Below are 23,978 nucleotides of genomic sequence, written 5' to 3'. Positions count from 1 at the left end.
TGCACATGGTCTTCAGAGTCTACGTTTCCACCAAAATTTGGGTTCCCTAGAAGTGAGACATCAAAATCTTATCATTCAGAATTTGAGTCATCATATTTTGATCTTTCATAATCTGAGTCTCAAGCTTCTCTTCATATGTTGTTCCTATCAGAGTCAGAGTCCGATAAATTCTTTGACTAATGATCCTGCACACTTGAACATATTTTAGTGTACCTAATTGTTCATTAAACACTTTATCATCATCAAAACTTAAATGATATGGTATAAACCAATTTTCTTCCAACATACGATGTGTATTGTAACACCCTTCTAATACCCCGCATAAATAATAAACAATAATCAGAGTAAACATGAAAAGGGCATTACAACTTCCATATAATTCAAACAACAATACTCATGTCATGCCATAAAGGAGAACGTCAACCAAATTTATTCAGATTCATCATGTTAACACAGCGGAATTATCTTTAACATCTGAATAACAAACAGCCAAGTCACAGACTTAGAGCGTCAACATACAAATCCATCCAAAATAAAAAGTTCAGCAAATAATTCTACACGACGCCCCCAGTGTTACACGACCAGAGCATGACACGGACCCAACTGACTCTAACACTACTTGACGAGCTAATCCTCACCAAGTACGAGAGCTACTCCTCAATCTGAAAAATAACAACAGTAAGGGTGAGTCTCATTCACATTTAACTAATGTTATAAGATATAAATAGTAAAATATCATTTCACATGCCATTCACCCAATTACAGTTATGATCAGATACAAACCATAGAATCAGAAGGCAAACAACTAATTTAACACATATTATAACACTGGACAGTCTTCCATTCATGTTATAATAGTAAAACAACCTAATGCAATGCAACTACATGCATGTGGTACCAAAAATCTGGGATATAACCCAACTCACCAATCCACCATCATCAAGGATACGGTAACACCCACTCACTAATTCCTCACAATGGGAATTAGCTACCACTGATCCACCATCGTCAAGGACCAGCCACATAATGATTATGAATGCATGCATCAACCATAACATGCTCATCACCCACATACATCGATTAATGTCATAATCATCAATAAGACACATATTTTATACCAACAATACATGTACAATAGACACCAGTTACAACCACAACATTATACAGGTAAACATTCATTAGTGTACCTACAAGCATATCCTACCACAAACAAATAAGCTCGGTGTTTTAAAAAAAAATAGTTCGAGCCACAACTCCAAACACCATTTGAGTATATAAATTATCTGATTAGCCTCACTGTACTCGAAACGGCACCAAAATCCGGTTTACGGTTTAAAAGTTACACCTCTTTAAAACTTTTCAAAATGGACAGTCGCAACAACTAACAGCACGCGGCGCCACACACGGTTCGCGGCGCGGAACGAATAGGAACTACGCCTTCGCGGCGCAAACAAAGGTTCGCGGCGCGGAACGAATAAAAACTACGCCCTCGCGGCGCGGTCATATGTTCGCGGCGCGTACTGAGCGCAACAAAGCTTCCTGGTCTTCTGCCAAGCTGTTCGCGGCGCCAACTCCTGGACGCGGCGCGAACTGGCGAATCCCAGCGCTCAGAATAGCAGAAAACAGCCTGCGATTTTACCCTTCCTTCACCAAATCATTACCAATTCAACCCATTCCAATCAGATTTCGCATACAGTGCAACAAACACATATTATAGCACATTATAATACATTCAAACCATCCAAATAACACCATTACACGAATCAGCATATTCATTACGTGTAAATCCTCCCAAAACCTAACATTTCTACAACCTAAGCACAACCCAATTGGTACGGATAACACGATCAATTCTATCATATTATCTATAATCCCATAATAGAAGATAAACGGAAGAGTCCCCCCTTACCTGAAGGTTGATTCTTCGTTCTTCCTCGGTCGCACTTCTCCGTTCCTCTTCTCTTTTCACGTTCAGACTTCTTTTCCCAATACTGTAACCTTCTCTATTCTACCACTCCTTCTATTTTATTAAGAATAAAATAAAATTATTTTAATTAGTAATAGGGCCTACCAATGCACCCCCTCCCTTACTAACCACAACTCAAGCCCAATTGCTTAATTCCTCATAATTCAATTAATTTAATTAAATTAAATTATGAAAATAAATGGAGTGTTACATGTATTATTTTCGCCACAAGTATTATTTACAAAAGCAAGAAATTATCCTAAATCACCTTAGTAACAAAACTAAACCTTCTTAAAATATCATTAACAATTAAAACAATAACGACACCTAATACACAAAGAATATATAACTACAAAAACCATAGTCACCCACCCATACGCTTGATAATAAACCAAATAAAGAAAAGAACGTCGTGGTATCGCGATGATTTATCTACAATCCTTTCATAAATAATTTCAATTCAACAGTTGTAAAATAGGGAGTACAGTCACAATTTAAAAAAAAAAATCGATTTGAAAAAAATACTAAAAGGGGGACTAACATGGCTTGATTAAATTTTGTAAGGGATTAAATATAGATTTTTTTTCATAGGGACTAATTTGGACTCTTCCTTTTTTGTGAGGGACTAAAATGAGTCTTTATTAGCAGTTCAGTCACAGTTCAAAAGTAAGAAAAAAACCGATTTTAAAAAAATGTTAGTTGAGGGACTAACATGGCTCGGTTAAATTTTGTAAGGGATTTAATAGGGACTTTTTTTTTCTCAAGGACTAATCTGACCTCTATAGTTTTTGTGAGGGACTAAAATGGGACTTCACTCTTAATTTTATTAGAGAATATATAAATTCACTCCTTATGACCCCTGATTCTGTAGATACACATTCGGAAGCACATTTTTATTTAAAAATTTTGGTTTTTTCCGTATGTACATCTACGGAAGCGTTAAAAAAAATAGTGAACATTGAGAAAATTCAAAATATTTAACTTCAGTAATTCTTTCATAGATGTATCTGCGCGACATGTTATAAATTGAGTGTTCCATAGATGTACCTATGAAACTTTCTGCTATATCTTAAATCAGTGTTATTTCACTCGAAAACTTCAATATTTTTAACAAAAATGAAACGTCAAATTATAATACATCAAAGTAATGCAATTTAAAGATAATAAAATATAGTACAACAAAAGAGTACATCGTATAAATCATCCAAAATAGTGTCAAATACATGATCCAATTAAAGTGCATAAATGTAATCAATATACAGACACCAATAAAACCACATGCATCACTATTGTGTGTGCCGGACAACATCTTCCTCCTCTACCATGCCTCTGGCCCTGCCTCTGCGTCCACCGCGTCGTATGCTGGCTACTCTGCCTCTATCGTCAAGTGCTCCACTAGTCCTGACACAATGTTGACAGTACAAAAATGTCATATCTGTCACCCTAATGATACCATTTAGTATATGTATGTGATCAGACCCATTAGGGAAGAAATCATCAACAATGCCTGCCCGCGCCATGTCAAGTATCTCACGACAGCGAGGAAGAACATCGGCAGTGTGGTCCAACTGAGACTAATGAGTCTGCAAGATCTCCTAATGGGTTGGCCTGGGCGGTGATCCAACTGTAGTGGGGATCATGTAGGGGTATGACATCGTGAAGTACCAAGTGATGTGCATGTCTGCACATCTGCAATCTCTCTCTGATCTGGTCGCCCAAGCCTCATCAGTAACCATGTGATGCTCCCAATCTGCAAAGACCTCCTTTATCTGCTGACGGGTCATCAAGAGGGTCGCAAGATATCGTCTGACAATAATCGAACTACCGCATGACGCGCTCTAGAAGATAACGAACAGTGATGGTCGAACTGGCATCCAATCATCTAGAATAAATGGCTATGTCATCCCACGGAACCGTCTCATGGTGAGCAGCATAGAAGTCGTATCAAATGTCCTATGCGGCCATGCGTTCAAGAGAGTACCTTTAAGGATCTGACACTTGGTTTTCTCTGAGAGGGATGTACGCACTAGCATGGGGCATGGCCTCAGTGTAGCCAGACACCTCTCCCCAGCCAATGATCATTATTGGTGATTAATTAGATATGGCCTTGCATTACATTCCGACATGATGCCTTCTACAACATATCATTGTCAATTATTTCGTCAGCTGATTGCAAGTTATTTCTATTTTAGTAATTTTGAATATTCAAACACACACGTAACTATGTCTTTTATTTATTTTTGATAGTTTAACCAACTATCACACAACCATAACAATATAGCCACTAAATAACTTTGTATCTTATAGTAACATTTTAAATCATTCAACATTTATTATTAAACAATTTAATCACAAGCGATATGATTTAAAGTATCTCTTTCCTTTCAATAAGCACACGACATAATTCACTTAATACGAAAAGCATGTAAAAACATGATTACCAAATTTCTATACTTAATACAATCACGATCATAAAATTATCATATTCAACATTTATCACATAAAGATGATTATGTGATGTTAAGCGTAAACACATATAAAAATTAAATTTAAACTTTTAGAATTAATTTCAATTCTTTTAAAGTGTCTCTTATCATTTTTTTTGTAAGCAAGATATTAATAAAACGGAGAACTAAATCTTCTCAAAATCCGATTACACACGAAACGGGAAAAAACCCCGCCAACAAGAAAAATTACAGACCAATTAGAATTACGAAATGTCTCTTATTATTCATAACCTACAACACATATATAAACTTAAAATTTATTGTACAATTAGCAACCATTATAATTTATATTATATCTTAAAGGACACAAGATTCAACCTTATGTCATAACACTTAATGGTTTTAATAATATGAAGAAAACAATTTTTTTTTATTTTAAAGATATATCAAATGACATTAGTACAAAATATATGAAAATAATTATATGTATATTTATTTATATATCTAATTTTATTAAATTCAAATTCAATATTTTATGATCAATATTTATGAAAATATTAACAATCAACTTTTATATTCAACTTTTTTTAAACAAATACAAATCTCACATTACTACGAAAAAGACATTTAACCGTTGTTGAAAAAGATATTTAATCACACAGGTCTTAGCGTTGTTATGTAGAGTATTGTTATAAATTTGTTACTTACAATCACGATCAAAAGACCGTTGTAGTATACTAGAAAGCGCACGCGATATCACAATGGTTAATTAACTCAACCGTTGTGATAAATCTAAAGCTCTCATGTTCGATTCTAAGCAGCGACATTTTAAAGTTTATATTATTCTCGCGTTCAATATACAACCACGATTAGTTTTTATAACTGTTGTCAAAATATATGTTGTTTTTAAAAAAGGAATTCTCTGCTTTTAAAAATATACACCCATAAGTGAATTGAATATCAAAATTTGTATTACATCAATGACACAATTCCATTAAACCGAACAACCTACAATGTACATATTATTGCATCAAATTATGCATAAGAAGGAGTTGAAGAAATATCAAATAAGGAAAAAGAATTTTGAAAAGACAAAAAGATGTATTCAACAACTCGAGGTAGCTAGTCATCCAGAAGATCTTTCCAACTTTTAAGAGAATAAAACGTGGAGACTTAAAGAAGGAATATTAACATGCATGCAAAATTTTTGGCTTTTAGACTTTCAAAGATAAGAGAAGAGGACGAGTCAGAATAACCAATTTAAAAGCTGAAAACCTCTTTGAACCAAAACACAAAAAAACTTCATCCAAAGAAATTAGAAAAGAAGAAGAAGAAGAATCAAAATGAGTACTTCTGCTGAAACTTCATCCAAATAAATCAGAGAAGAGGAACAATCAAAACAAAAAATGAGTATTTCATCCAATGTCGAGAGAACAAAAGTTGATGTGGCTGTAGAGGTCAAAGTCGTTGAAAGAGACCCTGTTATCGAATCTTTGAGACCTAGGAGAGCTTTCAGGAAGAGGACATCAAGAAGAAGTAGGGTGAAAAAGCCAATCACCATCCATTCTGATAATGATGATGATGAAGAAAATTATATTTGGTCAAACTTTCTCTCAACCAAAGAATTTAGATATGATTAATAAAAAAAATTATTTAATGAGTTTTTTTGTAAGTTTTACTATTTTCAAATGTTTTGTAAGTTTATTAAGAGTATGTTTGGTAAGACAAAAAAAAGAGCTTTTAGCTTTTCAGCTCGAATTAATAAAAAAGCTTTGTTTGGTAACTCTATTTTACCTTTTAGCTTGTAGCTTTTTTACTAGCTTTTAGCTTTTTTTTCAAAAGCTAATTGAAGTAGCTTTTGAGCTTGTAGCTTTTAGCTTGTGAGTTTTTCTTCCATTAATACCCTTATTATTTTAACTAAAATATATTATTACCCTCATTAATTAAAATACCATTAATGTCATTTTGTATCTATCAGCTAATGAAACAGCTAATTTACCAAACACTCACATTAGCTTATCAACTATCAGCTACCAGCTACCAGCTAAAAGCTACCAGCTACCAGCTATCAGCTAGTTTTACCAAACAGAGCCTAAATGAAATTTTTATTCTATGGTTTCTTATTTGTTAGCTTAAGGTTACATCTAATCTAGGGCTTTTTTATATGATTAAGGTTTCTTATATGCTACTAAATCTGAATAAAATTAAAACACATTTGCAACAAAACGAAAAATACAAAAAAAAAAATACTTAGAAATTATAACACACCAAAATCTAAATCATATCCAAAAACTAAAGCATATTCATAACAAAAATATAACTCTAAACCTTAAGCATATGCATATCCATCACAAAAATGTAATTTTTGTTCACTTCTATATCCAATAGAAAAACCAAAAGCATATGAAATATGTATAATGTACAACATGATCACAAACAGAACAACAAACAAACGGTAAATAGGAACCAAGAACAATATACAGCATTGAACAAAATATGAAGCAAGCAACATGTACCCAGAAAAAAGGAGTGAAAACCGAAGATGAAGAGTACCGTAGTTTGACGATAAGGACGAGAACAAGAATAAAGATGTTGAAGATTTGCGATTCAAATGAACAGAGAGGGTGAAGATTTGAGTTCCAAATGAATGGATATGATAACGATACAGACTACGCTTCTGCTGTCGTCTTTGGTTTGCTTGTTCGCCTAGGGCATCTTATGAAAGAAATGCAAAATATGTTTTGTTTTAATTTATCAGTAAAACCTTTAACCACGCTTGAGTCAATCCACCGTTGTTAAATCATTTTCAATTTATGTTTTCAATAATGACTTAAGTGCCACGAGCTTAATGTACTCGAAAAATAGAAAAAATGTAGTTGTTGGGAATCGAAGCTTGTTATGCATAATTTATCACCACGATTTTCAAGAACAACCGTCATTAAATTACTTTTTATATCATCAAGCGCTTCAACTTTAACATATTACGATGGTGTATAGGATATCATTGGAACTTTGGCGTTGTTGTATATACTTTTTGTAGTAGTGTCACTATCATATAAATATAACATAAAAATTATAAAAAAAAAAACACTTTATTACATACAACACAAACTTAATTATAACATTTTCAGCATAGAGTACACATTCTTTAATGTGAGTAATTTCTATAAGTTACTTCTATGCAACAAGATAATTCTTTCGTGCCCCTATTTTCTTCTCTTTGTTCGTCTTTTTTAAGAACCTACATTCACTTTTAAAATGTATCAGTTTTCTACAATGGAAGCAACTTCTCTTCTTTCTTTTTCTTTGTCAATTTTCATCGCTGTCATGAATCTCTTAATCATTTATGTTCATATTATCATTGGACTTGTTAGATTTTCTATCTACCATAACATGTATCTTCTCATGAGTAAATTGTCTTAGTATCTTCTTCTTTGCGATACTCTTCTTCTAACCAGAGATGATTACCCAATGACTCAAGAGATATATCCTCCTTTTTATGTTTCACGGTCCTTTTTATTCGCTTCCATGAAGGGGACAATTAGTATATTTTGGATGATATATTGATGGTTTCGTCTATGTTCATTTTGTGTTGCTTGTAACTATCAAGAATACGTTCAATTTCATGTAATTATTTCATAACAGGTCTATTATATACTCCCTCCGACCTTATTTATAAGCAAAGATTCATTTTTCAGTTTCATTGAGTAATAAATGTATCTAGTCTATATAATAGACCGGATACATTCATTACTCAATGAACCTGAAAAATGAATCTTTGCTTATAAATAAGGCCGAAGGGAGTACCATTTTATAACTATTGAAATGAGAACTAAGAAATTTCTTACTCGTAGCGTCTTTTTGCATGTGTCTTAGCTCTAGTTTAACCCATAAATCATTTGTAGACTGTCTGCTTTGATAGCTATCGAACAAGGAGTCTAACATATTGTTGAGAATATGGGTCATGCAAATGTAGTCAACATTATCCTATTTTGTCTATCTATAGTTCCAGCAATTGTTTCTTCATTGTATTCAAAACATATACCACTTTCAACATTGTACGCAATAAATTCATCTTTTCCTCCCAACGAATAAGTTGCCTCCATCAAATTTATCCAATTTCACAAGATTAGATGTCATAACTTTGAGTGACACTGTTATTGTTTAAGTAACAATTGAACCTAAAGATGGTTGGATATTGTGGTTGTTGGAAATATGTAGCAGCACTAGAACGAATAAGGTGTTAATGAAGATTGCACTTGAAAATTCGAAGTGTGTAAATTCATACTAACCTTTAGGTTCGATTTGCTCTCACTAATTATTATATAAGGTCTTGCTAACTAGTGCTCTCATGGCAATGGTTAAGCATTCTAAAAAAAATATTTTATAGAAAATTTAATATTTCAATTTCCAAGCCATTAAATATGCATATTAACGAGATAAATTTACTATTTTAAAGTCTTAACCATTGCCCTGAGGGCACTGGTTAGCATTTCCCTATTATATATTGGATGCATTAATGATTAATGACAAACTCTCTTCAAGATACTTTGAATATCTAAATGTGAATCATACTAACACATTAAACTTATCTTTTGATAATTGATTACAAAAGATGTTTCTTACACTTCCCTCATGCATTAATGAATTAAAGAACAACTAGTATCTATACCCGTGCAAGGCACGGGACAAAAGGGAAAAGGGGTGTCGCAAATACATGCCAACAATGGTATCCCATTTGAACCTCAACTGGTCGTGGGTCTCATGATCGCAATCAACAGAACCTGACATTCTGTTGGCGTCATGACTATCCACTCTGTCCTAGGTAGCCTAAGTATCACTCTGGCCTGGGTATTGGGCCTTTTACCTCATAGAACATCCCACCCAACTTGCAAACAGAGAAAATATGTGGTCCCCGCGGGGACCCATAATATAGTCCAGAATGCGAGAAAATAAACATGATATGCAAGCAGTAAATAAATGTGATATGCAAGTATAAAATAAATGAAGCGAAGCATAAACAATATATAAGCACACCCAATAAACAAACAAACGAAGGCTAGGATCGACTCGCTAAGAATGGACCAGCACAGGTCTATCACATCCCCAGCAGAGTCGCCACCTGTCGCACGCTCGCGAAAATGAACAGCATAGGTATGAATGTAGATGAAGATGTGGAAACCTTGGAGAATGAAGGGATCTTGCAGCTTGTTATTTTTTCTTTTAATTTGTAAATGGAATTTGTAATGGGCTTTGTTCAAATGAAATGTAATAAAATTTGAATTTCTTCTCTTCTTGCAAATGGTGATGAAATGATATAACATTGATGCTTGATTTGAATTTGAATTCTCGTAACCTTGAATGCATGTCCATGACGAGATAACCTCAAAATATAATATAGGCTTGCTCAAAAGTCTCGGCCGAATACTTCCAATCTAGCTAGGATTCATAAAATACCAAGTAAAACTCCAACTCTCACAAAGTCTAAAACCTATATAAATTGTGAACCAATAACCCAATATGTTATACTTTTATAAATAAGATGAAACCATAATCCAAGCTCCTTGAAATGGAATACCCTTGTATGATGATGACGTAGAAGTCTACAATACCCATGGATCCAAGCCTTGCTCCCATAGTCCCATATTCACAGAAGAACCAAATGAATCAAGCTTGAGTGAAGTAGAATTCTTAATTTCCAAGACCCTTGATCTCACCCCAAGTTATTGATTAAATGAATGCATGAGTTTATTGATGACCTAAGATGTAAATGAATGAGATATGTAAGCCAATTAAGAATAATTAGATGGGCAAATTTTGGGGTGCAACAAGGGGCATTCAGGGTTCTAAAAAGTTTAATTATTATTTTATTATTATTTTTTAAAAAAAGAAAATAAAAGACCAAATCTAAAGCTATTATGGTTTATTTATTAATCAATATTTAAAATATATTAACAAAATAAAATTAAATGAATAATAAATAAATAAAATAAAATAAAAAACTATCCTACAAAAGAGGGAAGGAGCGCCCCATTTCTTCAAATCTTTTTTTAACTAAATTTTTTAAAATTAATAAAAATAATAAATAATCTAAAAATACTGGTAAACATGCAAAATATGTGTATTCATCAATTATAATTGTCTTATGTTTTTTTTCCATAAATTAATAAAATAAATCATACTTAATTGACTGAATCAATTTTCATAGAAATAAAATGATATTGTCATCTTCAAATTTAATTTCACCATTTATAAACCTATGGTATTTCTTCATATTAAAATACAACATAAAATATTAATTTGTTTTTAGTTTATATCTCATTTGCACTTTTTAGGTCTTTTACAAATAATATATTTATTTAATAGTAAAATAGCACAATTTTAAAAAATATACTCTATTTTATTTGATTTGCATATGTCTAAAATTAAAATAAAATATATCATAAATATTAAATAATTTATTTTAATTTTTTACAAATAAGGAAATTAATTCTAATAGAGATAAAATATACATTCTCTTCTCTTATAATAATTATTTTAATTTTTTATAAAATGTGATATACATAATAGAAGTTTATAAAACTTTTAAAATACTATAAGAAAAATATATACAAATATGAAGAGTAATATTAATATTATTTTGTGTGTTTTTAAGTTTTCATCGTCTTGTGCGATGTTTGTTGGTTTTCCTGTTTTAGTACGGTGTTGGTTGATTTTCCCGTTTTTGTACGGTGTTTGTTGGTTTAGATTAACACATTCACTTCAAATCATTCCAGATCTTTTTATTAAAAAAAATAGACTTGTGTTCGCTCGGGTCAATTAATAAGTATAGTTTTAATTTATTCATTAAATATTGTAATGAACTGCAAATAAATAATTAATAGACCCCATAACTAATTACACCTATTTAAATAAATCAATATATTTAATATTTTTTATTATTTTGATGTTTTTATTATAATTATATGATAAATGTCTAAAAAATACTCTCTCCGTCCCAAAATATAAGAGAGAAAACAAAAACACACAAAGAAAAGTATAAAGATATTCATTTAATTTGTAGGTTTAATGAAATAAAGTGTTTAGAAAGATGTAAAAATAATTCTGATTGGTTGTTGGTTACAGAAAAGATGAAAGAGAATATAAATCAAATGCAATTTGCATTTAATTTTATCTTGAAAATATGAAAGATAATTTTTTTCTCTTATGAAAAATATATATTTTTTCTCTTATATTTTGAAACGGAGGGAGTATCATGTTAAATAATATTTTTATTAATACAAAAAGTTTTGTTTGCAAGCTGATGTAGCACGCCTAATTGAAATATTTAAAGGATTCAAATCAATTTGAATTAAGAAAATTAATGCCACAATAATTATATAATTTCACAACATTAATTATTGACACCTTCTCATTTACTATATCACAAATATTATGTAAAAATAAATAAAAGAGATGTGTGCAAATTTTTTAATAGATCAATATTATCGGTAACCATTTAAAAATAAAAAAGATTTGGATAATGCTTTATCAACTATATTATTTGAATTTTTGAAATGGCATGTCATAATCTATTTCTTTCTTATATTTTATTATCAATAACAGAATGGTATCACCTCCATTTCTTTCTTCTATTCACATTTCATTTATTAATTTATTATTTTAATAAATAAATTTAATAATTAATTCTAGCATTGAAGTATCATACTAATAATTATTTATTTATTTATTTTGAATAATTATTTATTTAATTATTATTAATATTAATAATTTATAATAATGATTAATAATAGAGAAGAAAGAGATCAATTTTAAATATTATGATTTTGAGTATGAATGTTAAAATTGTAAAGGGTAAGTTTCACTAATGGTTTGAGAAGTTTAAACAATAATACTTTAAAGGTAATACTTACAAAGTAAATTACTTTGCATCTCAACCTATTGGAATATAAAGTATCAAATAAAATTATATGTACGAAACAACATTATCTCCAACTTTAATATAATTTAAAGTCCAAATTCAAGCATATATGAAAGAGATTATCAATAATATACGAAAGAAATTGTCAATAAATCTATAGATGTTGAGACATTTCCATGAAAATCCATTGAAAAAACCTGCAAGATAATACTCAATTTCATAAACAAAAAACAAAATATATTAATAAAACTAATACATATTTGTGTAACAAAAGCTTATACATATTTCATTTTCTTATTTAAGTATTGTAATATGATTTTTAAATTTATAAAATACACTGTAAAAATATGAGAACAAAATAGTATAATATTATACAGCTGAATCCAATAGAATCCAATAGAAGCATTTCAAGATCCTCAATTTCCTTTTATTGACCATGCTCTAGACATCGATAATTCGAACCAAAAGATCCATGATTCTTTTTCCATCACAATCAAACTTTTGACCCATTTTACCTGGAATACAAAACACAAACAGTAAACACCATATTGAATCAAATAATATTAGGGATATTATGGGCATAGTAAAAACATTTGTTTTTATAGACTTTCATACAAATAGCAATGGAACAATCTGGAAAAATATATTACACATAGTGGACTGTAAAATAAAAGATTTGAGAACGATTCCAAAACCAGAAAATACAGTGGACAATAACAGTGAATAAATGAAAGAGAATGGGAACAAAAGCCAACAATATATATGAAATAAATAAGACAAAAATTGTTTAAAACTTCATAATTGTTCATAAATTTCTTTCCAATGTTTGAGAAAGTTTTGATATCAAAATAGTGAACATCAAAGCGCAATGAAAATAAAGTATGAAACAAATTAGATAAGAAATTGGAAAATTAAAATGTTGTACCTTTAATTCGGAAGAATTTTGGAACGATTTGAAAATGGAGTAATATAGTGGACGGTAGTGAAGAAATGAAATCGAATAGGAACTAATTTATATACAAATATACATGAGATATGAAAGAGATTTTGGGTAAGGTTGCAATAAATTGAGCCACCATGAGTTATAGTTTCCAAGGTGCTGCATAGGTAAACATGAAAAACAGATAAAAGTAGAAGAATGAAATTGAAAAAAATTGAATTGGAAACCGAAATGACTCAAGGTTGATGTTTCGTTTTATGCAAGAACCATGAATATTTGTGAAGCATTTAAGAATTTACACGGTAAAAATGGTATGATGATAATGATAAAAAAAATAAACCGTCGACCTGCATTGCATTGGTAACAATAGAAAAAATTAAAATTTATTTACACTGTTAATTAGTCTGCCTGTCATTAATAAATAGTAAAAAAAATTAATTAACTAAATATATTAATAATAGATTTAATAAAATAAATATAATTATATTAAATGAAAGTTTCCTTTTATAGCATAAGTAAAAAGATAAGAATGCAGGAAAGAGTGACAAATGGCAAATTTGCCAAAATACTCATCTTGCATTATTCTATTGTATGATTTAGAATAATTATAATGTGAGAGAAACATATTAGAACAAGTTGTATTTAATGTATATATTTATATTTTCACGTGTCTTTTCTGCTTCTTAAGTATCTCTATTTATAGAGAAGTTTATGTTACTTGGTGAAGAGAAACACCTTTTGAAATTAAATATGAAGCAACCAATGAATGTTTATATCACATGACGTTCAAATTTAATTTCAATAGATGCACTAATCCGATTGTTAAAGGTGTTTGCCTTTCATTAAAAGGCCGCATGTTTAAAACTTGCCTATGTTCATTTTGAATTCAATTTTATTATTGTTAATAAAAAAACTGTATTAACAACATATGGATCAAATCCCTAACCTTTAAGAATTGAGTGACTATGCCACATAATTTCATTTTCATTGGATTCATATAAATTATATATAAACATAAACTTTCAAATAATATTTTGAAAATCTCTTATTCCCATTACATATTCTATTCCCATATTTTAAAATTGAGGAAAATCTAAATCCATACCTGAATTTATTCAAAGTGAATTTTCTCTGTCAAAATTGGATCAAATTTTATGTATAGTTAGTGGTGGTAGCGGTTGGCGGTGGGAAGAAAACATGAATTAAGGTAACATTTAAAAATTATTTGTTGCTCTAAATGTGTGTAAAATAGTTGAGATATTATAAGATTGAGTTATTCTTGGAAGTGGTTGGTGGAGAGAAAAAATATTAATTAAAAAATAAAAATTATATTAATATTACTATTATTTAAAAAAACATGTAGCTAATTTATAAAAATAAATAAATAAAATTAAATATAAACATAAAAAATTACAAAATTATCGACGTCCAAGTTAATATGTATCAAATTTTATGTATAAATAAATCTGTACCTATATGTTTCAACCTTTCATTTAAAAGTAATTTATAATTAAGAAATATTGACTCAGTTGATAAGGAGTTGACTTACACAAATCGTTGGTTCAACTTCCGCTACTAATATGAGGACATCCTATGTGAGTAACTTGTAAATATCTCTCTAAATACTCTTTGAGTCGTGAGGTCTGCCCTAACCTTGACGAGTCCTCAAGCCCAACTCACCCAAAATTTTTATAATGTTACATATTTTTGTTTTAATATTTTTATAAGAATTTGTTTTTAAAAATTTTCAAAAATAATTAATTCGAATAGTTTTTATAAATTATTATTTAAAGTATTTTATTCTCTTATTATATATTTTTTATATTAAATTTTTTAAAATCACTTAAATTTAAATCTAGTTTAAATAGACTTTTATAAAAAAAAATTTGACTATGTTTTAATTTTTAATAATATATATTTAAATTATTTAATATGAAACTTATTTTTTTGGAAAATTGTCTTTGAATGTAAAAAAAAATTGGTTTTAGTCTTTCAAGTTAAAATCCGCAGAAAAATTTGCGGGAAATCAACAGATTGTAACTCCGTAGAAAAATTCGCGGGAAATCAACAAATTTTAAATCTGTAGGAAAATCCAAAGAAAACCTACCGATTTTTCAGCGGAATTTGAATTTAAAGACTAAAACAAAAAACTTGTAACATTCAGGGACTATTTTCTAAAAAAAATCCAGAATATGGACTAAAAACAAAACACACTAACTTATACGAACTAACATATTATTTAAGCCTTTTTTTAATTTATAAAAATAAATTAAAAAACTTTTAATATTTTAAGTTTTATTATTTATAAAAATAAAAAACTGTCAACATGTTGAAAACTAAGATAAAATATCTACGGCCAAAAGTATAAATAATTGCAGGAAATTTTTAACCCACCCTATATGGTGGAAAATTATTGAAGAGTAATTCAATATTCAGAAGATGAGCATCATAAGTTCTGATGTGGGCTGATCTTCTGATGGTTACTCAGAAGATGTTGTGATCTTCTGATGGTTACTCAGAAGATGTTGTTGACCAGAAGATGTTATCTTCTGGGTCCCATTAGCTTAGCTGTTTAACAGTAAGGGTACTTTGGTATTTTGTAATACTGTACTGTTTGTACCTTAAACTTGTTCACTAAGTTTGTGCTGTTAGGGCTGATGTGGCAAGAATTTTCTTTTGTATAAATAGCCTTGTAGTAGCTATCATTTATTAACAACGCAAGTAGAAGAACAACAACTTTATTCTCTCTCATTAATCTTTGCGCCGTTATTCTCTTTGTCACCATCTTTATTCATTGTGCACCAACAATTGGTATCTAGAGCTCCGGTTCCAAACACAAGGAAACACGAGTGAACGTGAGTTTGTGTGACTGTGTGATTGATTTTGTTTCTGGGAAACAAAGTTGTGTTGAATCAAATTTTCTCTTGGCTGTTTGTGGGTTGGGAAACACTGTGTGAGTGTGAGTGAAATCTGTTTTTTCTCTGCACAAGTTTAAAGATGAGTGGAAGCAATTTGAATACCAAACTTCCGGTTATTAATGGTAAAACTGGAATAGATGGATGATTCAAATGCGTGAATTATTTGGTGCTCAAGATGTTCTAGATCTTGTCACTGGAGGATATGTTCCGGTTACAGCGGATGCAACAGAAGAACAAAGAGAAGCGCAGAGAGAGACGAAGAAGAGAGACCAAAAGGCGTTGTTCTTCATCCATCAGTGTGTGGATGTGAATGTGTTTGAGAAGATTGTTGATTCTATGACGTCAAAGGAGGCGTGGGATATACTGGTCAGGTGTTACGGTGGTGACGTATCAGTGAAGAAGGTGAAGCTTCAATCCCTGAGAAAGCAATATGAGAATCTCAACATGAAGAACAATGAGAAAGTCTCTAAGTATAACTCTAGAGTGATTGTGATCACTAATGAGATGAAGGCTTGTGGAGAAACTCCTTCTGAACAAGTAATCATAGAGAAGATATTGAGGTCACTTACTCCTCAATTTGATTATATTGTTGTATCTATTGAACATTCTAAAGATCTGGAAACCATGAGAATAGAAGAGTTGCAAAGCAGTTTAGAAGCACAAGAGTTGCGTCTGATTGAGAGAACTTATGAGAGAGAAGTTGAGCAAGCTCTGAAGGCTTCTTTTGTCAAGAAGGACCAGAAGCATAGACGTGGTGATAGATTCTAGAAGGAAGCCTCAACTTCAGATGAGAAGAGATATTAGAAGGGAAAGGATAAGAAGAAAGTTCAATGTTACTGTTGCAAACAGTTTGGCCATTTTGCTAGAGACTATTTGGCAAACAAAGGAAGGAAATCAGAAAAGCAAATATAGCTAGAGGTGATTCTGATGACGAACCTGTGCTATTGATGGCTTCAGAATCTAACGAAAGATGTTCGTCAGAGTGGTGGTATATGGACACTGGGTGTTCAAATCACTTGACTGGAAACAAACAATGGCTGATAGACTTTGACTCTGAAAGGAGGATAAAGATTAGATGTGTTGATGATAAGTATCTTATTGCAGAAGGTATGGGAAATGTCAAAGTCAAAGTGAAGAATGGAAAGACTGTTCTGATCAAGGATGTTTGGTATGTTCCTGGAATCAGAAGCAATCTGATGAGTGTAGGTCAGCTCATTGAGAAAGGTTTCTCAGTTGTTATGAAGAACAATCTCTTGAAGTTGTATGATTCCAATCAGAAGTTGATTATGCAATCTAAACAGGGAAGCAACAGAACATTCAAGGTGAATGTAGAAACAGCTGAAACAGAGTGTCTGAGTGCTGAAGGCTCAGAAGGTGATAGTAAGCTGTGGCATAAGAGGTTGGGGCACTTGAACTATAGAATCCTGGGGCATCTAAGTTCTAAGAAGCTTGTACATGGCATTCCAAAGATTGTGAAGCATGAGAAGTCATGTGAGGTGTGCATGAAAGGCAAACAACCCAGATTGCCATTTGTATCAGAAGTTGCTCCAAGAGCAAAGCATGCTCTGGGAGTAGTGCACTCTGATGCGTGTGGACCATTTCCAGAAGGAAATAGGTATTTTGTGTCTTTTGTGGATGAGTTCACAAGAATGACGTGGGTAACACTTATCAAGTTTAAGACTGAGGTGTTCACAGAATTCCAAAAGTTCAAGGTGAAGGCTGAGAAGCAGAGTGGTCAGAAGATAAAGATTCTCAGAACGGATGGTGGAGGTGAGTATAACTCTACAGAATTCCAGAAGTTATGTGATGATAATGGAATTGAGCACGAGGTTACTGCTCCTTATACTCCTCAACACAATGGTCTTGCTGAACGTAGAAATCGTACTTTGCTTGATATGACGATAAGTATGCTAAAAGAGAAGAAGCTTCCTCATAATCTATGGGGAGAAGCTGTTGCTACTGCAGCATATGTGCTCAACAGGTGTCCAACGAAGAGGCTGAAGGAAATTGTTCCTTTAGAGAAGTGGACTAAGGAGAAGCAGAGTGTTAGTCATCTGAAGGTTTTTGGTTCTGTGTGTTACAAACACGTTCCAGAAGCTAGAAGGAAGAAGCTGGATGATAGAAGTAGAGTGATGTTATTGGTGGGGTACCACAGTACAGGTGCATACAAGCTCTATTGTCCAGAAACTAATAGAGTTGAAGTCAGCAGAGACGTCATTGTGAAAGAATCAGAAGTTTGGGATTGGAGAGAGTCTCAACCAACTTCTAATGTAGAGATAACTTTTGAAGAAAAGTTAGAGTCAGAAGATGAAGAATCTTCTGAAGACGAGTCAGAAGATGAAGCATCTTCTGAAGATGAGTCAGACGGTGAATCTGATTCTGATCCAGATTCTGATGATGACCTAGAATCTGGTGGTAGTCATGATTCTGGAAGGGAAAACTCTGAAGACGTAGAGTCTGGAGGACAAGCTTCTGGAGATGATCATGAAGTTGGAGACTCTGGAGGTGGTGACTCTGGAGTAGTTGACTCTGAAGTAGCTCAACGACCACAAAGAGTCAGAACAATACCTAGAAGGTTTGTAGATTTTGACATGTTACAAGACACAGAAGTTGACTCAGAAGGAGATGTCATTCAGTGTGCCATGTTAGTAGATTATGAACCAGTGAGTATTGAAGAGGCACTCAAGAAGAAGGTCTGGCTGAATGCCATGAAAGAAGAACTTGAGGCTATAGAAAGAAACAAGACTTGGAAGCTGACAGAAATTCCAAAGAAGAAGAAAGCCATCAACGTCAGATGGGTTTTCAAGGTAAAGCTGAAGCCAGATGGATCAGTTGGTAAACACAAAGCGTGGCTAGTGGCTAGAGGTTTTCTTCAGAAACCTGGACTAGATTACTTTGAGGTGTTTGCTCCTGTAGCTAGACATGAAACAATCAGACTGGTGATTGCGTTAGCTGCAAACAGAGGTTGGTCCTTAATGCATCTGGATGTAAAGTCTGCATTTCTGAACGGTCCATTACAAGAGGAGGTATATGTGTCACAACCCCCTGGCTTTGTGAAAAAGAATAAGGAATGGATGGTGTACAAATTACACAAAGCTCTGTATGGATTGAAGCAAGCGCCCAGAGCTTGGAATTTGAAGATTGATTCATTTTTCAAGAAGTAAGGGTTTCAGAAGTGTGAGATGGAATATGGAGTTTATGTGCAACATTCTGGAAGCAATATGATTCTGTTATGTCTTTATGTTGATGACATGTTGCTTACAGGGAGTTGTCCAGAAGATCTGATGAAGTTCAAGAAGGTGTTGATGAATGAGTTTGAGATTACAGACCTTGGGAAAATATCATATTTTCTAGGGATAGAGATTTTGTACTCAGAAGATGGTATCATTCTGCATCAGCTGAAGTATGAATTAGAACTTCTGAAGAAATTCAAGTTGGAGAATTGCAAAGCTGCTGTTACACCGTCAGAAACGAATCAGAAGTTGGACTCTGATTCTGAAGGTGAAGATGTTGATGCTACGATCTTGAAACAGCTGCTTGGTTCTCTGAGGTATTTGTGTAATACCAGGCCTGATATATGCTATGTAGTTTGATTGGTTAGTAGGTTCATGAGTAAACCTAAGTGGTCCCATTACCAAGCTGCTGTCAGAGTCTTGAGATATGTCAAGGGAACTCTGAAGTATGGCATATTGTTTCCTTCTGGGAGAAAGGAAGAATCAGAGTTATTGAGTTATTCTGATTCTGATTGGTGTGGAGACAGAGTTGATAGAAGAAGTACTTCTGGATATTTGTTTATGTTTCTGGGAGGTCCTATTTCTTGGAGTTCCAAGAAGCAACCTGTTGTTGCTCTATCAACCTGTGAAGCTGAGTACATCGCAGGCGCTGTAGCTGCATGTCAAGCTGTGTGGCTTCTGAACTTATTAGAAGATCTGAAGATTAAAGTGAATAAGCCTCTGAAGCTGATGATTGATAACAAGTCTGCAATCAATCTTGCCAATAATCCGGTGTTACACGGAATAAGCAAGCATATTGAGACTAAGTATCATTTCTTGAGAAGTCAAGTCCAGAATGGAACATTAGAAGTTGTGCACTGCAGCACCCAGAAGCAGATGGCTGATGTTCTGACGAAGGCGATCAAGACAGATCAATTTCTGCTCTTAAGGGATGGAATTGGCGTTGTCAGCTTTGATTGAAGAATATGAATTAAGGGATGATATTGAAGAGTAATTCAATATTCAGAAGACGAGCATCATAAGTTCTGATGTGGGCTGATCTTCTGATGGTTACTCAGAAGATGTTGTGATCTTCTGATGGTTACTTAGAAGATGTTGTTGACCAGAAGATGTTATCTTCTGGGTCCCACTAGCTTAGCTGTTTAGCAGTAAGAGTACTTTAGTATTTTGTAGTACTGTACTGTTTGTATCTTAAACTTGTTCACTAAGTTTATGCTGTTATGGCTGATGTGGCAAGAATTTTCTTTTGTATAAATAGCCTTGTAGTAGCTATCATTTATTAACAACACAAGTAGAAGAACAACAATTTTATTATCTCTCATTAATCTTTGCACCGTTATTCTCTATGTCACCATCTTTATTCATTGTGCACCAACAAAAACATTCTATAAAAATTCAAAAAATAACTTTTAGATTTCAGAGATGTGCCTCTAAACGCATATAAAATCACACCATCAAAAGTGTTGCAAGTGAAACACCTTTATTTTGTCTAAAAAATGTATCTACGGGTGCCTAATGAATAATATACACTTATGCAACATACTTTGCACTTACGTAACGCCAACACCTTCATCTTCCCAACATCATTGGACTCCAATCACAAACATGCCAACTTCACCAAATTTTACACCATTCAAGATGCATTCTACCACAAAACTGAAGATGACCGCTTGATCATTGTCGATGGAAAGGTACTGACTTTTTCACCAATCTCTCAAATTTCCCATATAGGTCTTTCTCAATTGCTTTATTCACTTCTGTTTTTAATAAAGTAATTTTGTTTCATAATACTTCAATGCTGTTGGTTATTTTCTTTTTCCATGATATATTGATATTTAACTTGAGTTTGTGAACATCGCCACTAGAATTCTTATGTTTTCTTTGTTTTCAACTATAGATAAATTAATCTGTATTTAGATTTTATCTAGTAGCTTTTCGGAGACTTGAAATTTGAAAATACATCTCTAAATATTTTTTTAGTCAATATAAATGTGTCTCACCTACAATATCTTTATTGATGCATTTTAAATGCGTCCGAAGAAGTATCCCCGAATCCGGAGACATTTTTAATTTTTCAACAAGGAGTGGTAACAATTTATAGGCTGCCTTTAGCCATTCCCATAATTGAAATAGTGAATTGGACTTGGACCTATGAACAGATAAAAACGGGCCGTGGGCCTAGATCCGAGATTCGGGTTTAATGATTCAAGGCCCGTTATATTACACAGATTTAATTCCATTCAACACTAGCAATATCTTCCTCTCTCTCATTTGCTCAGTGACAGTTTAGGGTTTGCATTTCGTAGCAGCAATGGCGCCGAAGAAGGAGAGAACACCTAGGGTTAGCAGAAACCCCGATTTGATAAGGGGAATTGGAAAATTCTCAAAATCTCAGATGTACCACAAGAGGGGTATCTGGGCTATCAAGGCCAAAAACGGCGGCGTTTTGCCTCGCCATGATCCCAAACCTAAACCTGAAACTCCTGCTGAGAAACCTCCCAAATTTTACCCCGCTGATGATGTGAAGAAACCCCTTCTTAACAAGCATAAGCCTAAACCTACCAAGCTCAGGTTAATTTTCATCATGAATCTCTGTTGTTCTTATTCATATGTTTAGGTTTTATCAGAGTTTAGGCTTATTATTCCATTTTTAGTTCGATTTAATTATATAATGTTGTTTGAGTTAATTGAGATCTGGATTAAGTTTATTGTTTGTTCGAATTACTGATTACTAACGGGTTGATTGTAAAATGATGAAAAGAATTGTTTTTACCATCATTATTATCCCTTTTTACGCAGTTGTTTGTACATTGTTTTGATTTTGATGTTTATTTTATATTGTGCTTTTTTTGTCTCCAGGGCCAGCATTACCCCAGGAACAGTTCTGATTCTTCTTGCTGGTAGATTCAAGGGAAAGAGGGTTGTGTTTTTGAAGCAGCTTCCTTCTGGATTGCTTCTTGTTACCGGTAATCCTAGATTCTCTTAAGCAATTCCATAGAGTTGATAATGTTTCCTATAACTGTTTTTTTGTTTTGTTTTACATATCAATTTAATATTTATATTTACTATATGGTATTTGAATTTAGAAGTGTCGTGAGCATATATATTCCATATCTCTATCATGTGTATTTTAATGCTTATTGTTATATCTGCGGAAATGTTCTCCTGCGGAAATGTTCTCAGGGTATACTTTTGTTTTTGTATTTAAATTGAGGATATGTTCTCCATTGCAAGTGATATCAAAACTGAGGATATTTTGACCTATTTTTAATACTTCAATTGTTCTTCTAACTCTGCATCTCAATTCTCAGGTCCCTTCAAAATTAATGGAGTTCCCTTGAGACGTGTGAATCAGTCATATGTGATTGGCACATCCACCAAAGTAGATGTCTCTGCTGTCAATGTGAGCAACTTTGATGATAAGTATTTCTCAAAGGATGCCAAGAAAAAGAAGAGCAAAGGTGAAGGTGAATTCTTTGAGTCAGACAAAGAGGTGGGGTTTTCATTTTCTTTTCGTATTCTGTTTGTATTTTTCTGTAATGCTCAATTGCTTATTGTGGGCTGACATATGTTTTTATTTTGAATGTAGGAGAAAAAAGTTTTACCTCAGGAGAAGAAAGATGAGCAGAAAACAGTTGATGCTGCATTGATTAAAGCGATTGAGGCTGTTCCGGATTTGAAGACTTATCTTGGTGCCAGGTTTTCTCTCAAGGCTGGTGTGAAGCCACATGAGCTAGTCTTCTAGGCTGGATGAATTAGTGATGTTATGCTTTGTTATATTTTTTGTAATGGAGATAGTTGCTTTTTCTTAAATTTAAGATATTCTAATTTTGATGGGAAATGGAATTCTTATGGAGCTATTCCTTCCTAAATTTTTGCTATTGTGAACTTTTTATTGTCTTTTTTATGAATTTTAGTTATTATGAGGCTGTCATCTCTTGCCTTTTATAGTATGTTGAAGATGATGTATTCTATGTGCTTTTGAAGAGGTAGTGTCACAATAAGAACTAGATTCAGCATGTTTGGTTTTGCAGCCACAATCCTTAGAACCCTGGCAGAAAACCGTTTTGACATGGAAGTTATTTAAGTTTTCAACTATATGTTTCCATTTAAAAAGTAATGCAAGTGTTTAACATCATACCTGGTAGATTATATTTTCATTCAATGTTGGTTCAATTAAAGAAGTTTCCTTGACAAGATGCTGGAATCGTCCCATCCACGTTAAATAGAATCGTCCCATCAATGTTGGTTACACTCTACAAAATCCTAATTTTATTATTATATCTAATCTAATTAGTAACTAAAACTCATTCGAGTCTTCCAACTTCAATTTAGAGGTAGCAGATGTCTTCCCATTAATTTTCTTATAGCGATGGAGGTTGTGTCACTAAAGGAATAAATGTAAGAGGATGGATGATTGGAGGGTCTACTGGGCAGCCTTGTGCCATATGTTATGGTCGTGGGGTAATAAAGGCTTCAACCAAATTGTTGTTGTAAAGAAGGAAATAGAGCTGGTTATGAAGGACTCCATTGAGAAAGAGTAGTGAAAAATG

The 23,978-nt window shown here is 32.6% G+C and overlaps 1 protein-coding gene across 1 annotated transcript; it reads left to right on the top strand.

Moving 5' to 3' along the window:
* Positions 1-21,675: 21,675 nt before the first annotated feature.
* Positions 21,676-23,359, top strand: LOC131603182 (large ribosomal subunit protein eL6z-like). The gene is made up of 4 exons (XM_058875456.1): positions 21,676-21,996; positions 22,285-22,391; positions 22,737-22,918; positions 23,015-23,359. Exons 1-4 carry the CDS (start codon positions 21,737-21,739, stop codon positions 23,168-23,170), a joined length of 705 nt encoding a protein of 234 aa, XP_058731439.1. The 5' UTR covers positions 21,676-21,736; the 3' UTR covers positions 23,171-23,359.
* The last annotated feature ends 619 nt before the right edge of the window (positions 23,360-23,978 follow it).

Source organism: Vicia villosa, linkage group LG5 (genome assembly GCF_029867415.1).
Source record: "Vicia villosa cultivar HV-30 ecotype Madison, WI linkage group LG5, Vvil1.0, whole genome shotgun sequence".
Lineage (NCBI taxonomy): Eukaryota > Viridiplantae > Streptophyta > Magnoliopsida > Fabales > Fabaceae > Vicia > Vicia villosa.
This window is presented reverse-complemented; position numbering and strand designations above follow the sequence as displayed.